This window comes from Punica granatum, chromosome 6 (genome assembly GCF_007655135.1).
Source record: "Punica granatum isolate Tunisia-2019 chromosome 6, ASM765513v2, whole genome shotgun sequence".
Taxonomy (NCBI): domain Eukaryota; kingdom Viridiplantae; phylum Streptophyta; class Magnoliopsida; order Myrtales; family Lythraceae; genus Punica; species Punica granatum.
This window is the reverse complement of record NC_045132.1, coordinates 18,731,286-18,747,708: the sequence shown is the minus strand read 5'-3', so window position 1 is coordinate 18,747,708 and position 16,423 is coordinate 18,731,286. Positions and strand designations below refer to the sequence as shown.

The 16,423-nt window shown below is 39.2% G+C and overlaps 2 protein-coding genes across 2 annotated transcripts; both read left to right on the top strand.

The window, feature by feature from the left end:
- Window positions 1-10,569: 10,569 nt before the first annotated feature.
- On the top strand, window positions 10,570-11,546 carry LOC116212498 (18.2 kDa class I heat shock protein-like). Its single transcript, XM_031547141.1, has one exon. It carries the CDS (start codon window positions 10,818-10,820, stop codon window positions 11,283-11,285), a length of 468 nt encoding a protein of 155 aa, XP_031403001.1. The 5' UTR covers window positions 10,570-10,817; the 3' UTR covers window positions 11,286-11,546.
- Window positions 11,547-15,551: 4,005 nt separating this feature from the next.
- On the top strand, window positions 15,552-16,423 carry LOC116212550 (17.3 kDa class I heat shock protein-like). Its single transcript, XM_031547220.1, has one exon. It carries the CDS (start codon window positions 15,733-15,735, stop codon window positions 16,207-16,209), a length of 477 nt encoding a protein of 158 aa, XP_031403080.1. The 5' UTR covers window positions 15,552-15,732; the 3' UTR covers window positions 16,210-16,423.

Sequence of the window (16,423 nt, the reverse complement as noted above, 5' to 3'; positions counted from 1 at the left end):
AGTTCTTATTGTCGTGCTGTCACAGGACGTCATCGACCCGAACCGACTAGTTGGTAATGATTTTAATTTTGTGGCCTTGCAAAGTGAATGGATTTTGGACACAGGAGCCTCAAAGCACATGACTGGGTGTCTTGAATATTTTTCGAGATCCATTCCAACTAAGGGTGGTGCACCGGTATATATTCCTAATGGGGGCATGGTACAAGCTACCCGGATGGGAGATGTGATGATTGCAGAGTTGATGGAGATTAGCAACGTGCTCTATGTGCCAACTTTCAATTGCAATTTAATTTCAATTGCACAATTATCGAAAGAGATGAATTGTTACGTGATATTTTATTCCAATTTGTGTGTTATTCAGGACCGCACCTCGAGGAGGACGCTTGGAGTGGGTGAACTTCGAGGAGGGGTCTACTATCTTAGGCGAGTGGCTACCGCACCTCAGAAATGTCAGGTAGTTGTAGAGGAATCTGTAGACTTATGGCATCAGAGGCTCGATCATCCATCTCGCTTGATAAAGTCGAATGGTATTAATTTAAATTTCGGAGAAATAAGTAATAAGGAGTGTGATGTATGCCTTAGAGCGAAACAAACACGCTCACAATTTCAGTTGAGTATGAATAAAGCTGAATACCCGTTTCAGTTGATACACTGCGATTTATGGGGACCATACAGAATAAAGGCAAGTTGTGGAGCCAATTATTTCTTGACTGTTGTTGATGATTTTAGTCGAGGTGTATGGGTTTATTTATTGCGAGAGAAATCAGAAGCACAGCGATTTATCATTAATTTCTATAATTCAATCAAGAATCAATTTGGCTGCACAGTCAAAATTCTGAGAAGTGATAATGGGATGGAGTTTTTGTCGAGAGAGCTACAGGATTTTTTCTCTGCGAATGGCATCGTGCATCAGACATCTTGTACAGACACACCATAGCAGAATGAGCGAGTTGAAAGGAAGTATCGGCACATCCTGAACGTTGCTAAAGCACTCATGTTTCAGGCCTCATTACCAACAAAATTTTAGGGCGAGTGTGTTTCGACGGTTGTCCATTTGATAAACATCACTCCGACACCTTTACTTGATAACAAAAGCCCACATGAGGTACTTTTTGGTAAACCACCTAACTACTCGAATTTACGGGTTTTTGGGTCATTATGCTATGCTCACATTCGAACCAAGGATAAATTTGAACCAAGTCTCGTAAGTGTATTTTTATTAGGTATCCTCACGGAAAAAAGGGATGGAGGTTTTATGATTTACAAAATCGACAAATGTTTGTGTCAAGGGACGTATGGTTCTGTGAAATAATTTTTCCGTTTGCCACGAAAAATGGAAAATCGGAGAAGCATGATGAAGGAGGCCCACTTTTTTTTGGAAGATGTCTCCGCTGGTCCAAGAAGAAGACTTGAGCGTTTCCAGCCCAGACGCTGGATTGATTCCAGTCCTGTCCAACAGCAGGAGCCCAGGGCTGTGAAGGAAGTGAGGTCCAGCTGAACAGACGGGCCTGGCGCTGAAGAGGGAAAGAGGCCCAGCGGTACAGCCCAAGAACATTTCACTGATCCGGGCCAAGCAGAGAAAGACGCGGGCCAGGCTCCGGATGAGAGAAGGGATAATTTGGGCTCGCCTTCTTTGGGTCGAGCTGAAGGGGATGCGGGCCAGCATCTGGACGAAGGAAGGGCACATCCTCACCGGGCCGAACAAACAAAAGCCCAGTCAGGATTGCTGAAACAAGGGGGAGAATTATGGGAACAAGGGGGAGTTTTTCGAAGCTCAAAGGGGACGGAGAACCGTTCGAAAGAGAAATTTCTTCTGGGAATTCAGAGGTTGGTCAAGAAGTGAATTTACGACGATCTAAACGAGTTTCCAGTCTTCCCAAACATCTCAAGGATTATATTGTTCATACTGCTCGTTATAAGACCCCTTCTCCTAATTCACCCATTTCCCAAACTCCTCAGGTATGTCTTATCCAATTGAGAGATTTGTTGATTATTCAAATATCTCTAATACACACAAGGCATTTTTAGCTGCAATTGATTCTGACAAGGAGCCCACATCTTATCGTGAGGCTGTCGGACTCAACTTTCAATCTAAAAGCTCGAGCTTTTAAGTTGAAAGTTGAGTCCAACCCCGTATAAGCCCAAATGAAAATTTAAGATGGTATCAGAGTCCATGGTAATTATCCTGGGAGCACGTATGCGCAAGAGCCCACACCACGCCAGTGAAGTCTGAGACCGGAAGTAGAAGCCCGGCTCATAGTAGTTGATCCCCCTTGCCCGAGTGTGGAAGAAGTAGCCCACCTCGAGGCAGTTAAGGCCCGAGTCCGGAAGAGATGAGAGACCGGCTCGAAGGTAAGTTCTTGAGGACGGACAGTTAAGGTTCACGTAGCCCGTGTAGGCAAATCATGAAAAAGACCACACGGTGCCACGTGAGGGCGGGTGTTGGGAATATAAAAATCAATTGGGAAAAGTTAATCCCACATCGGAAGCATAAAAGAAAATATAGCGGTTTATATGAGATTTGATATCATAACTTATTAGCTCGAGCGTTTAAGTTGAAAGTTGAGTCCAACCCGTATAAGCCCAAATGAAAATTTAAGATGAACTTTTCTTTCGATAGGTGTAATTATAAATCTTTTGCCTTTCAATAACATCATCAATTATTAAAAATGAAGAAGCATTTATTAACATATTCATACGCAGTGCTTTAGTAGTTATCTCAATTTTGTGTTGGTATCTATTATTACTATATGTGAGAAGAAAATTTTTCGTCTAACTTTCTCTTTCTGATTTTACCCTTATGTTTGAATTTACAGTAACCATCAAATGAAGAATAAAATGGTCAAATCACAAAATAACTAACGGCTATTTCTTTTACACCCTTCTCATTTCCCCTATAGTCTTTCAACTCTCACCCTTTCTCTCTCTTTATAACGTCACTTCCATCAAACATTTCCTATTTACTATTTTTATTATTTAATTATTTATATATTATTACTATTTGTGAGATGGAAGTTAGTTTGTGTAATTTTCCTTCTCTCAAATATAAGTGTACAAAAATAATAGGATTAATGACGTAAAACAGTATGAACTTTGACCTATTTTCAATTTTGGTATGAACTTTATTTTTTGGTAAAAAAAAAGCACGAACTTTGATTTTATTGTCAAGTTAGGCTTATGTGTCACTTTTCATCAATTTTGCTAGTGACAGAAATTGGTGACTAAGTGATAAACGATATCATGCCATGTTAGTAAAAATAATAAAAAATTTAAAGAAAAATAAAAATGAGAGAAATACTTTGATCAGAGAAAGAATGAGGGCCTCGGCTAGCCACCATAACTCTGATCGGGGTCGTCAGTGATCTCGGAGGGCTTCAGCTACCCCAATAAGGGGGTGGTGACCGGGATCGAAGCCTACCTTCCAAAATCAAGAGAATCCCCAAGGGTAGTAGCCGGGATCGAGACCCTACTCATCGAAATAAGGAGAACCACTAATTTAAGGATTCGCTCGATTCTTCCCGTCCACTACTCCCCTAATTCGGTTTATCAATACCCTTAAGGGTCGTCAACGACTCCAATCAGGGGGTGGTGGCCACTCTTTCTCGGATCGATGTCTTTCTCACTTTGTTTTCCATTAATTTTTTTAAAATTTTTGAAGAAGTGGCATGAAACCATTTACCGAGTAGATATCGTTTTCTGCCAAGTCAGCAAAATGGATAGAAAATAGCACAAATGTCTAACGTGACAAGAAAATCAAATTTCATACATTTTTTACCAAAAGATAAAGTTCATACGAAAACTAAAGAATGGGTTAAAGTTCTTGCTTTTTTGGGTCATTAACCCAAAATAATATAATTAATTAATTGCCATAAATTAAAGACATTACAGTAGTCTTAACTCTTTTTATAACTACCAACTTTCACCTTTCTCTCCCTCCTCTTCCTCTCTCTTTCCCAAGTTCCCTCTTTATTCTATATTCCCTCTCCATTTTTTATTAATTTTATTATTTGAAATTATGATTACTAAAATTATTTTTTATTTGTATAAAATAATATAAATATATATATGTGTCAAAATTTAGGAAAACACAAAAGAGGGTTAGACAAAAAAAGGGTTTGAACTCGAAACTTTTTGGTACATCCGCGTTCTCAAAGGCACTTCTACCTTTATAAAATCTTCACGTAATGTGGGCAATCTTCTAGTTATGATTATATTGTAAAAATGTCACTTATTAAAGATATTTTACTTTTCTTCACCAAAAAAAAAGGTACTATACATTTTTTATTGATGATTATTGAATTCAACTTGAAATAAATCAACAATCAAATTCATACAATTCATATAGTAAATCAATAAATTAATAAAATATATAATATTATTTATTGAAAAACTCTCGCAAGTAGTGTGAAAAAGAACTTATAGAGAATAATATCGAGAACAAAGCACAAAAGAGGGTACAAAAAAAGGATTTAAACTCGAAACTTTTTGGTATATCAGCATTCTCGAAGGCATATCTCTCTTTATAAAATCTGCACGTAGTGCGGGCACTCTAGTATCATTTATTGAAAAACTCCTGCAAGTATTGCGGGTACACGTCTCGATTTTGGAAAAATACATGAATTTCTATCACGTAAAAAGGAAAATTATAAATTCTTTTTTTTTTTTCGGTAGAGGAAATTGTAATTTTTAAGACTCAAGAAGTGGTGTAAAGGTGTGTGGCCCATGAAAAAGAAAGCAGCCGAACCTTTGAGAATTCCGAAATTTCGGCCCTTAATATGTTTTCTGCATTTTCTGATTAGTTCTTTTGCTGATATCATCCCGTCGTTTTCTGTCACTCTCCCTCCATGATTTCTGTTTCGAACTTCGTGGGAAGGATGTCAATGGCAAAGATAAATGGTTAAGTACAGGGGCTAGCAATCTAAATCAATTAACAAAATCTCCTTATTTTTGTGCACCAACCGGACGATCTATGGCTTGCTTATGACTCTTCATCCCGCAACTATAAGCGTAGTTGCAGGTTTGTCCGGGGAAGATTTTTTCTTACAGTGATGCACATAAGAGTTGAGACAAACACTGAAATTTGGAATCGTGAAACTGTCTAACATGATGCGTATCTACGGTTCTTGTGATTGTTTGATTGAACACCAGGTCTTCTGCAAGAAGGTTGCGGGAAGTGGAGCTCAATCAAGCTGGCAAAAGGGACCAGTGATTGTTGGCTGAGTGGACGGAAAGGTGTTAAGATCGAAATAGTCACAGGAGGCAATTACAAAGGACTTACAGGGGGGAAACAAACACGTAATATGGATGAAGGAATGAAGCAGATGCTCGCTGGAACAACCCTTTCCTTTTCAGCCTCTTTTTATTTTAATAATCTTCGGATGAATTATTTTGAACCTTTTTATTGATTTAGTGTACTGGCTAATTAATGGTCGGGATCGGTTCTCTTATCGATGTGAGCATAGTGTTCAACGAAAGGATACTCAGTGTGAATCAAAGCAACATTCAGGTAAGGTCTGCCCAATTTTAAATGAAGATATGTCCGACTTTATTAAGTTTGTTAAGTTATAGATTCGGTTCTCTCGACTATTATCCATCAACCTTCCCATAATTGAATATGACAGCATCTCACAATCAATTTGTCTAATAAGATCAATACACTCATGGAGCCATGAAACCTTAAGCAAGCTGTTTTACTTAGATCTGTCACTAATGTTTTCTGATTTGTTTACAACCACCCCATGCATCACCAGTTCCAAACTTGACTAAGAATTAATGGGATGGGTTGGAAGGAGTGGAGGCATGTTCGAGGCGGACCTGCTGGGGCTGAAGGAGGAGTTGAAGGTGGAAGTCGAGGATGACCAGGTTATTCATATGAGTGGGAGAGGAGAGTTGAGGAGGAGCATAAGAACGGTACTTGGCACCAGACAAGGTGCAGCTCTGGCAAGTTATTGAGGAGGTTTAGGCTCCCCGGGAATGCGGGGATGGTTCAGGTCATGGCCTCCACAAAGAATGGTGTGCTCCCTGTTACCATCCCGAAATTCGAAGAGAAGACGTTCTAGGTTAAGGCTGTTGAGATCTCGGTTTGAGGTTTTATTGTGATTTGAGCTATAAGGAAGTGATCTCTGCCAGAAATGGAGTAATCTCTTTTTGGTCGGTTTGTGTGTCGGATGGTGACAACTACTTGTTGTGTTCACTATAAATGGCGATGATGGTCGGTTTTGTTTAGCATGTCTGCAAAATGAACAGATTGTACAGAAGCCAGATCTGATGATGATTATACGACCAAGAAGAACAGATTATAGGGAGACAGCTATACATAAATACCTCCCAATGGCTGATCAGATGATCTACTCCACTGCCATTTCTAATCTCTGTAGTTATATATATATATATGTGTGTGATCTTGTAAGTAAAACACCATTCAAATAATGAACTATTTACTTGGGTTGCGGCTTAGCTATCGATATATTGGAGGTACTAGTCTTTATGGTAATGTTTCCGTTTACTAGGAGCCTCAATTACAAGGATCGGCATAAAGAAGAGAACTTTGGTTTCTAGAGCAAACTATTGTATTTGTACAATAGGAAGCAAAACCGGTCGACAACATCTTATCGATTACTTGGTCCCCAAGATTTGCATATATCTCTCTCCCAAATTTTATTAAGTGAAAACTGCAGCTTCTCAAGGACATCTCAAGCGTTCTACCCTTCTGATATGGTAATGTAGGCTTCCCTAGGGGTCTCAGATCATTACAAACATGGGAACAACAAACCTTGACCTGAAAATCCACATTCCCGTAATTTTTTTTAGCGCATTGAACAGTTTATGAAACCAGATACAAATTGAAGTAGCTAGAGCATCTGTGCTTCTTGGCCATATCGGAGCCCTTCTCCAAAGACCCTGCAAACTCCATAACATTGGCAAATCGATGGTCAGCAGTATCAATCTTGGAGAGGACAACTGCAAAAAGTAGCTTGTCCTCTTAAATTTGCGCAGCGTTCTCTTGAATTTACGGAGCATATGGAGCACGAAAAAATAGAAAAAGAAATTCCTTCGTTTCCTTCGGGAGAAGATGACCGGGTTCTCCATATCAGTGGGGAGAGGAGAGTTAAAAAAGAACGATACTTGGAACGGGTGTGGAGCGGAGAAACCTGTGGTGAAGGCTTTCGAGATTTCGTAGTTTTGGCCTCTGGTGTGCCGATTGCTGAGATGGTGATGGTTGGTTATAGCTCTGCAACTTGCATGTTGTAACTGCGTTGCTGTCTTCTATCAAGTTGTTCGTATGATTATCCAACGGCTTTGCCCAATATGCTCTCGTTAGATGGTTGAGTCGAACTCACGAAAGCTGGCACTTGTAAAGGTTAAAAACCTAAGAATCAAGATGGTGTAGTTAATCGAACTTTAATGGTGCATAAGTGGAGAGATTGGGACTAAACTGGAATCGTTTCGTATGTTCGATGTCAGGCTCATTGCCCCGTCAGCAGGACGAAGCACTGAAATAGTACTAGAAAACGTCTACAGTCAAACATTAGAAAGGAATTGGAGTCATGTTAATATTAGGAGTCTTAAACGGCTTTGTTACTGCAGGGTTCTTTGATCTATGTACATATAATTCGCGGTCAGATCGATATGCAAATCTGGTCAGATCGATATGCAAATCTAATGAGACCGACCTGACGCCTCAAGTCTACTTGGAGTCGTGTGATTCCATGTATGTCTCTTCGAATGGATTACTGTTCTCCATCTAGATAGTTGCTCCATTTCGTAAATATTCCGGTAACTTGTCCATCGTCATTGGCAGCAAAATTCACGGTTCTCATCAATCATTATGGTTCAAAATTTGATCGTTGATTCAGTACTTGCTTAAACTTGTTTTTGAAGATGTGATTTGTCATATAACATGTCTAGGGGCGACATCAGATTCCAATGCTCGATCGGCATGAGCTTGCACTGTACAGGATCCTTGTAGAAGGATATAAATACAATTAATTCAACTTCGATCCGATGATTTTCCTTTTCTTTTTTCTCAATTAAAAATATTAATGAATTTATTTTTCAAATGATTACATAATAGGAAACATATGTTTATATGTTTATATATAAAATAAAAAGAATATTGATTAGGTAATAGGCTCTTTAAGGAAAACATGTTTTCTTATTTACATATTTAGATTTATATTTGTAACAAAACATCTATATTCTAAATATGTAATAGTAATACAAACATTTCAAATACAATTCATGATATTTAGTACTTTTTTCCACTAAAAATGCGTTTTTAAACTAACAAAATATTATTTTTATACACATTTATACAAGGACATAATATTGCTTATATAAAAAAATAGATATAAATTCTTTTAATTTTAATTTCATTTGGTTCTTTATTTTCAATATTCTAAATTTTTCTATCCTCTATAAAAGTTTCATTTATTAGAATTCTCTTTTACTTTACTATTCACAAAAATTTAGTTTGATATATTAATATGCCTTTATCTCTTCATCTAGTACTCGATATTTTAGCTATATCATTGAATTTGTACATATACTTTATGTTTATGATTATAAGTCAATGTATTTTTTTTGATAATGTAACATTAATAAAAATAAATGAAATCTAAAAATTATTTTGAAAAGCTTCAGACCCGTACGGTTGAAATAATTAATCTAGTATCTTGTAAAAGTAGGGCACATATAAGGCGATGCAAAAGATGAGGAAATTCCATAATCCTTTTAGATTCTTCACATGAGTACGTAGTTCATAGATCTTGTCATTAACCATACGATTCGTTCTATCAAATCAAACAAACAATATTCTGTTAGCCATAATCCTGTTTTATTCCAATTTTCTATCGAGTATTGTTTTACCTCATTTTTTTTATAGTGAATTGAATGTCATGTTAGTCATTTTTTCAGTTATATATAGGGGGAGGCCTTATTAGTATAAGAATATGAAGATGAAATAAAATGGACTGGGGACTGGGGAGTCTCACTATCAGTATAGAAGTCAGGAATTCCAAATGGGACTTCTGTCATTGTATTAAAGGCCGTTCCTTTGTGTGACATTAACATTTTGCTCATCAGGCTGCAAGAGCTAAGGAGTCGAACACTTGCCTTCATCAATAATGTTTAACTTTGAGGATTCTCCCTATTCCACCCGTCCACTACTCCCCTAATTAGGTTTATCGGTGCTCTCAAGGGTCACTGACAACTCTAATTGGGGGCAATGGCCCACCCTTTCTCGGATCAATGTCTTTCTCACTTTGTTTTCCATTAATTATTTTAAAATCTTTGTTGACATAGCATAATACCGTTTATCGCGTAAACACTGTTTTCCGTCAAGTCAGTAAAATGGTTAGAAAATGGCATAAATGCTTAACGTGACAAGAAAATCAAAGTTTGTGTTTTTTTTTGCTAAAACATAAAGTTTGTGCCAAAACTAAAAAAAGGAGTTGAAGTTCATGTTTTTTTGATCATTAACCCAAAATAATATAATAAATTAATTTTCATTAAATTAAGGACATTATAGTAGTTTAACTCTTTTTATAACTATCAACTTTCACCTCTCTCCCTTCTCTTCCCTCTCTTTCCCAAGTTCCCTCTTTATTCTCTATTCCCTCACCATTTTTTATTAATTTTTTATTTGAAATTATGATTACTAAAATTATTTTTATTTGTATAAAATAATATACATATATATATATGTGTGTGTGTCAAAATTTAGGAAAATTATTAAAATTTATATTAAAATACACTTTAGCAAAGATTTTAAAAGAACAAAAAATATTAATCAGATAGCGCCTAGTGCGTGCAAGAACATATAGAGAATAATATCAAAAACAAAACACAAAAAAGGGTTTGAACTCAAAATTTTTGGTATATTCGCGTTCTTGAAGGCACGCTTCTCTTTATAAAATCTGCACATAGTGCGGGCATACTTCTAATTTTGATTATATTGTAAATAAGTCACTTATTAAAGATATTTTACTTATCTTCACAATAAAAAAGTTATTATACATTTTTTATTGATGATTATTGAATTCAACTTAAAATAAATCAACAATCAAATTTATGCAATTAATATATTAAATCAATAAATTAATAAAAATATATAATATTATTTATTGAAAAACTCCGGCAAGTAATGCGAGCGAGCAAGAACCTATAGAGAATAAACAAAACACAAAAGAGGGTACAAAAAGGGGGTTTGAGCTCGAAACTTTTTGGTGTATCCGCGTTCTCAGAGGCACACCTCTCTTTATAAAATTTGCACGTAATGTGCGCTTACTTTTAGTATTATTTATTGAAAAACTTCTGCAAGTAGTGTGGGTACATGTCTCGATTTTGGACAAATACATGAATTTCTGTCATGTAAAAAGGGAAATTATAAATTCTTTTTTTGTTTTGGGTAGAGGAAATTGTAAATTTTTAAAATTCAAGAAGTGGTGTAAAGGTGTGTGGCGCAAGAAAAAGAAAGCAGCCTCAATTTGGGGAAAGAGAATAATAGAAGAACCAAAACAAAAGCAAAGGAATAAAACTATAAAAGGGAAAGCAACCGAACCTCTGAGAAAGCCGAAATTTGGGCCCCTGGGTTCAAGATCCTGGACCGTTCCCGAAACTTCGACGACAGTTTCTGGAATTCAAATCTCCGACAATAATCGGCTGTCGGGAAACGACCAGAACGTTCGTCTGTGGTCTTTATAAATAGCCGTCGCCTCTCCTGCTGTGCAACTCGATCGAGCGATAATTCAGAGCAAACCAAGAGCTTCTTAACTTGGCGAGTTCGGTCTTCAAGTTCTCCGTTCTGTCAGATAAAAATGTCGCTGATTCCAAGCTGGTTCAGTGGACGGAGAAGCAATGTCTTCGACCCATTCTCCGTCGACCTCTGGGACTACTTCAAGGACTTCCCTTCCACCTCCCTCTCCACTAACTTCCGGGAGAACTCGGCATTCGTGAATACGAGGATCGACTGGAAGGAGACCCCGGAGGCTCACGTGTTAAAGGCGGACCTGCCGGGCTTGAAGAAGGAGGAGGTGAAGGTGGAGGTGGAGGATGACCGGGTTCTTCAAATCAGCGGGGAGAGGAGAGTTGAGAAGGAGGAGAAGAGCGATACATGGCACCGGGTCGAGCGCAGCTCCGGCAAGTTCTTGAGGAGGTTCAGGCTCCCCGAGAACGCGAGGATGGATCAGGTGAAGGCCTCCATGGAGAATGGTGTGCTCACCATCACAGTCCCGAAGGCCGAAGAGAAGAAACCAGAGATGAAGTCTATTGAGATCTCGGGTTGAGGTTTCATTAGGGGTCGTAATTAAGTAAGGAAGTGATCTCTCTTGGAGCCCAAGTAATCTAGATTTAATCGAAAGCAATGTCAAGATGTTCGTGATGGTTGGTGTTGATCAGTGGATAATGTAATTACTGGCCTTTCGCGTTATGTATGCCGCTGTGTAAGTTGTTTGCATATCATTCTGTAAGTCGTAATCAGTATTGTCCTGTTATATTTTCAAATTTTTTATTAAGATCATCTCTTGGTATGCTCGGCATGCTCTCCAGTATATTGTCGAATTGTGCCCATGTCATGGAGCATTGCTCGCAATTGCAGATATTATCGAAAGAAAAAGCGTTACGTAGGATGATGCTGTGACAAATTGGGATCAGTGCAAGATACGTCTGATTGGAAATTAAGTAACTGTGAAAAATGGCCACCGTAGTGATCTGGTTGTATTGTGCGAATAGTGCCAAGTTCTGATGTGTCGTAGTTAACGTATGATAAGCGATGGTATTGTGCTGCTGCCGTCCATATGGATGAAGAATTCTCCATGTAGCCAGTGCGAGGCCCATCAAGAAATTTATTCCTTAAAGCAGATGGAACCCGGTTGGACTTATGATAAGTTGAGGGAGTTCTTCGCCAGGTTGGCCTGATGATAGGCTGAGGGAGTTCCTTGCGAGGTTCTGATAAGCTGAGGGAGTTCCTCGCGAGGTTCTAAGATGGTTTTAAGCATCTGTTTTTGAAAGTGCAGATTCTGGTGTGCAGTCACAGATGTTCCTGATCTCCAGGTTGCCTTAATATGTTTTCTGCATTTTCTGATTAGTTCTTGTGCTGATATCGGTCATTTTCTGTCGTTCTCCCTCCATGATTTCTGTTTTGAACATCGTGGAAAGGATATCAATGGCAAAGATAAATGGTTGAGTGCATTGGCTGGCAATCTAAATCAATTAACAAAATCTCCTTATTTGTGTGCACCACCCGGAGGATATATGGAGCTGCCGGCCCCCAGAAATTGACCCAAGCAATGCAAATGGCTTGCTTATGACTCCTCATCCCGCAACTTAACTATAAGCGTAGTTTGCAGGTTTGTCCGAGGAATATTTCTTAAAGGTATGCATGTAAGCTCATTTTCTTAATTCCCCATTCTTGAGAATTGAGATAAACACGAAAACTTGGAATCGTGAAACTGTCTAACATGATGCGTATGTACGGTTCTTGTGATTAATTGATTGAACACCAGGTCTTCTGCAAGAAAATTGTGGGAAGTGGAGCTCAATCAAGCTGGCAAATGGTTCCAGTGATTGTGGCCGAGTGGACGGAAAGATGTTAAGATTGAAATAGTCACAGGATGCAATTACAAAGGACTTACGGAGGAAACAAACTGGTAATATGGATGGAAGGAATGAAGCACATGCTCACTGGAGCAGCCCTTTCCTTTTCAGCCTCTTTTTATTTTTATAATCTATGGATGAATTATTATGTACTTCTTATTGGTTTAGTGTACCGGCTAATTAATGGTCCGGTTCTCTTATCAACGTGAGCATAGTGTTCAATGAAAGGATATTTAGTGAGAATCAAAGCAACATTTAGGTAAGATCTGTGCAATTTTAAATAAAGATATGTCCGCCTTTATTGAGTTTGTTCAGTTCTAGATTCGGTTCTCTTGACTATTATCCATCAACCTTCCCATAATTGAATCCGATGGTATCTCACAAGCAATTTGTTTAATAAGATCAGTAGACGCATGAGCCATGAAAACTTAAGCAAGCTGTTTTACTTAGATCTGCCACTAATGTTCTCTGATTTGTTTACAACTACCCCATTCATCACCAGTTCCAAACTTGACTAAGAATTAATGGGATTGGTTGGAAGGAGCGGATGCATGTTTGAGGCGGACCTGCTGGGGCAGAAGAAGGAGGAGTTGAAGGTGGAAGTTGAGGATGACCAGGTTATTCATATGAGTGGGAGAGGAGAGTTGAGGAGGAGGATAAGAACGGTACTTGGCGCCAGACAGGGCGCAGCTCTGGCAAGTTCTTGAGGAGTTTTAGGCTCCCTGGGAATGCGGGGATGGTTCAGGTCATGGCTTCCATAAAGAATGGTGTGCTCCCTGTTACCATCCCGAAGTTCGAAGAGAAGAAGTCCTAGGTTAAGGCCATTGAGATCTCAGTTTGTGGTTTTATTGTGATTTGAGCTATAAGGAAGTGATCTCTGTCTGCCAGAAATGGAGTAATCTCTTTTTGGTCGGTTTGTGTGTCGGATGGTGATGACTACTTGTTGTGTTCAGTATAAATGGCGATGATGGTTGGTTTTGTTTAGCGTGTCTGCAAAAATGAACAGATTGTACAGAAGCTAGATGGCAGGCTCTGAAGATGATTATACGACCAAGAAGAACAGATTACAGGGAGACAGATATACATAAATACCTCGCAATGGCTGATCTGATGATCTACTCCTCTGCCATTGCTAATCTCTGTAGTTATATATATATATATATATATGATCTTGTAAGTAAAACACCATTCAAATAATGAACTATTTACTTGGGTTGCGGCTTAACTATCGATATATAGGAGGTACTAGTGATTTATGGTAATGTTTCAATTACAAGGATCAGCATAAAGAAGAGAACTCTGGTTTCTTGTGCAAACTATTGTATTTGTAATATAGGAAGCAAAACCGGTCGACAGCATCTTATCGGTTACTTGGTCCCCAAGATTTGCATATATCTCTCTCCCAAATTTTATTAAGTAAAAACTGCAGCTTCTCAAGGATATCTCAAGCGTTCTACCCTTCTGACATGGTAATGTAGGCTTCCTTAGGGGTCTCAGATCATTACAAACATGGGAACAACAAACCTTGACCTGAAAATCCACATTCCCGTAATTTTTTTTTAGCGCATTGAACAGTTTATGAAACCAGATACAAATTGAAGTAGCTAGAGCATCTGTGCTTCTTGGCCACATCGGAGCCCTTCTCCAAAGACCCTGCAAACTCCATAACATTGGCAAATAGATGGTCAGCAGTATCAATCTTGGAGAGGACAACTGCAAAAAGTAGCTTGTCCTCTTAAATTTGCACAGCGTTCTCTTGAATTTACGGAGCATATGAAGCACGAAAAAATAGAAAAAGAAATTCCGTCGTTTCCTTTGGGAGAAGATGACCGGGTTCACCATCAGTGGGGAGAGGAGAGAAAAAAGAACGATACTTGGAACGGGTGTGGAGCAGAGAAACCTGAGGTGAAGGCTTTCGAGATTTCGTAGTTTTGGTCTCTGGTGTGCCGACTGCTGAGATGGTGGTGATGGTTGGTTATAGTTCTGCAACTTGCATGTTGTAACTGCGTTGCTGTCTTCTATCAAGTTGTTCGTGTGATTATCCACCGGCTTTGCCCAATATGCTCTTGTTAGATGGTTGAGTCGAACTCACGAAAGCTGGCACTTGTAAAGGTTAAGAACTTAAGAATCAAGATGGTGTAGTTAATCGAACTTAATGGTGCAGGAGTGTTGAGACTGGGACTAAACTGGAATTGTTTCGTATGTTGGATGTCAGGCTCATTGCCCCGTCAGCATGGTCGAAGCACTGAAATAGTCCTATGAAACGTCTACAGTCGAACATTAGAAGGGAATTGGAGGTCATGTTAATATTAGGAGTCTTAAACGGCTTTGTTGGTGCAGAGTTCTTTGATCTATGTACATATAATTCGTGGTCAGATCGATATGCAAATCTAATGAGACCAACCTGACGCCTCAAAGTCTACTTGGAGTCGTGTGATTCCATGTAACTTGTCCATCTTCATTTGCAGCAAAATTCATGGTTCTCATCAATCATTATGGTTCGAATTTTGATAGTTGATTCAGTATTTGCTTAAACTTGTTTTTGAAGATGTGATTTGTCATATAACATGTCTAGGGGCGACATCAGATTCCTATGTTCGATCGGCATGAGCTTGCACTGTACAGGATCCTTGTAGAAGGATATAAATACAATTAATTCAACTTCGATCCGATTACGAACTTACGTTTCTCGTAAGTATCACCTTATATATATATATATATATATATATTTATTATTTTTTGCCGGTTACATAACTTTATTATATTTTTTCCCGGAGCCTTAAAAAATGAAAAAAAAAATGAAAATAGAAAGAGAAACAAACGGAGAAAAGGGGTAGCCGAAATTTGATCCCATGGGCCGAAATTTGAGTCCATGGGCCGAGCCCTCACTCTAATTCTCTAACTGGCCTAGAAGGTTCTCGACGCTACCTGAGATTTCGACGACAGTTTCTGGAATTCCAAATTCCGAAAACAGACGGTTGTCGGGAAACGACTCGACCTCTCGTCCCTGTCTTATAAATTCCCATCCTCTGTCCGCTTCTTAGTCAATCGAGCGATCAGACAGCAGTTTTCATCAACGATTCACAGCCAACAAACAGAAATCTGAAGTCTTCAAGTGCCCTGTTCAAGCAGACAACAATGTCGCTGATTCCGAGCTGGTTCGGTGGGCGAAGGAGCGATGTCGTCGACCCATTCTCCCTCGACCTCTGGGACCCCTTCAAGGACTTCCCTTTCCCAAACTCCACCTCCCTCTCGGCTAATTTCCGGGAGAACTCGGCGTTCGTGAACACGAGGATCGACTGGAAAGAGACCCCGGAGGCGCACGTGTTCAAGGCGGACCTGCCGGGGCTGAAGACGGAGGAGGTGAAGGTAGAAGTCGAGGATGATCGGGTTCTCCAGATCAGCGGTGAGAGGAATGTCGAGAAGGAGGACAAGAATGATACTTGGCACCGTGTGGAGCGGAGTTCCGGCAAGTTCTCGAGGAGGTTTAGGCTCCCCGAGAACGCGAGGATGGATCAGGTCAAGGCCTCCATGGAGAATGGGGTGCTCACCGTCACCGTCCCGAAGGCCGAAGAGAAGAAGCCGGAGGTTAAGGCCATTGAGATCTCGGGTTGAGGTTTCAATATTTGGGGTTCTGAGCAAGGAAGTGTATCTTTTGTTGGAGTCGAGTTATCTAGTTTTGATCTGAGTCATGTGATGTGTGCAGATATATGTTGATGATTATGTGTGTAATTTCTGGTCCCTTGGTGTTATGTGTATCGCTATGTAATTAAGGTTTAATTGCTAATCATTATGTTGTAAGTTGTGATCAGTTCTCGCCTTGACCATA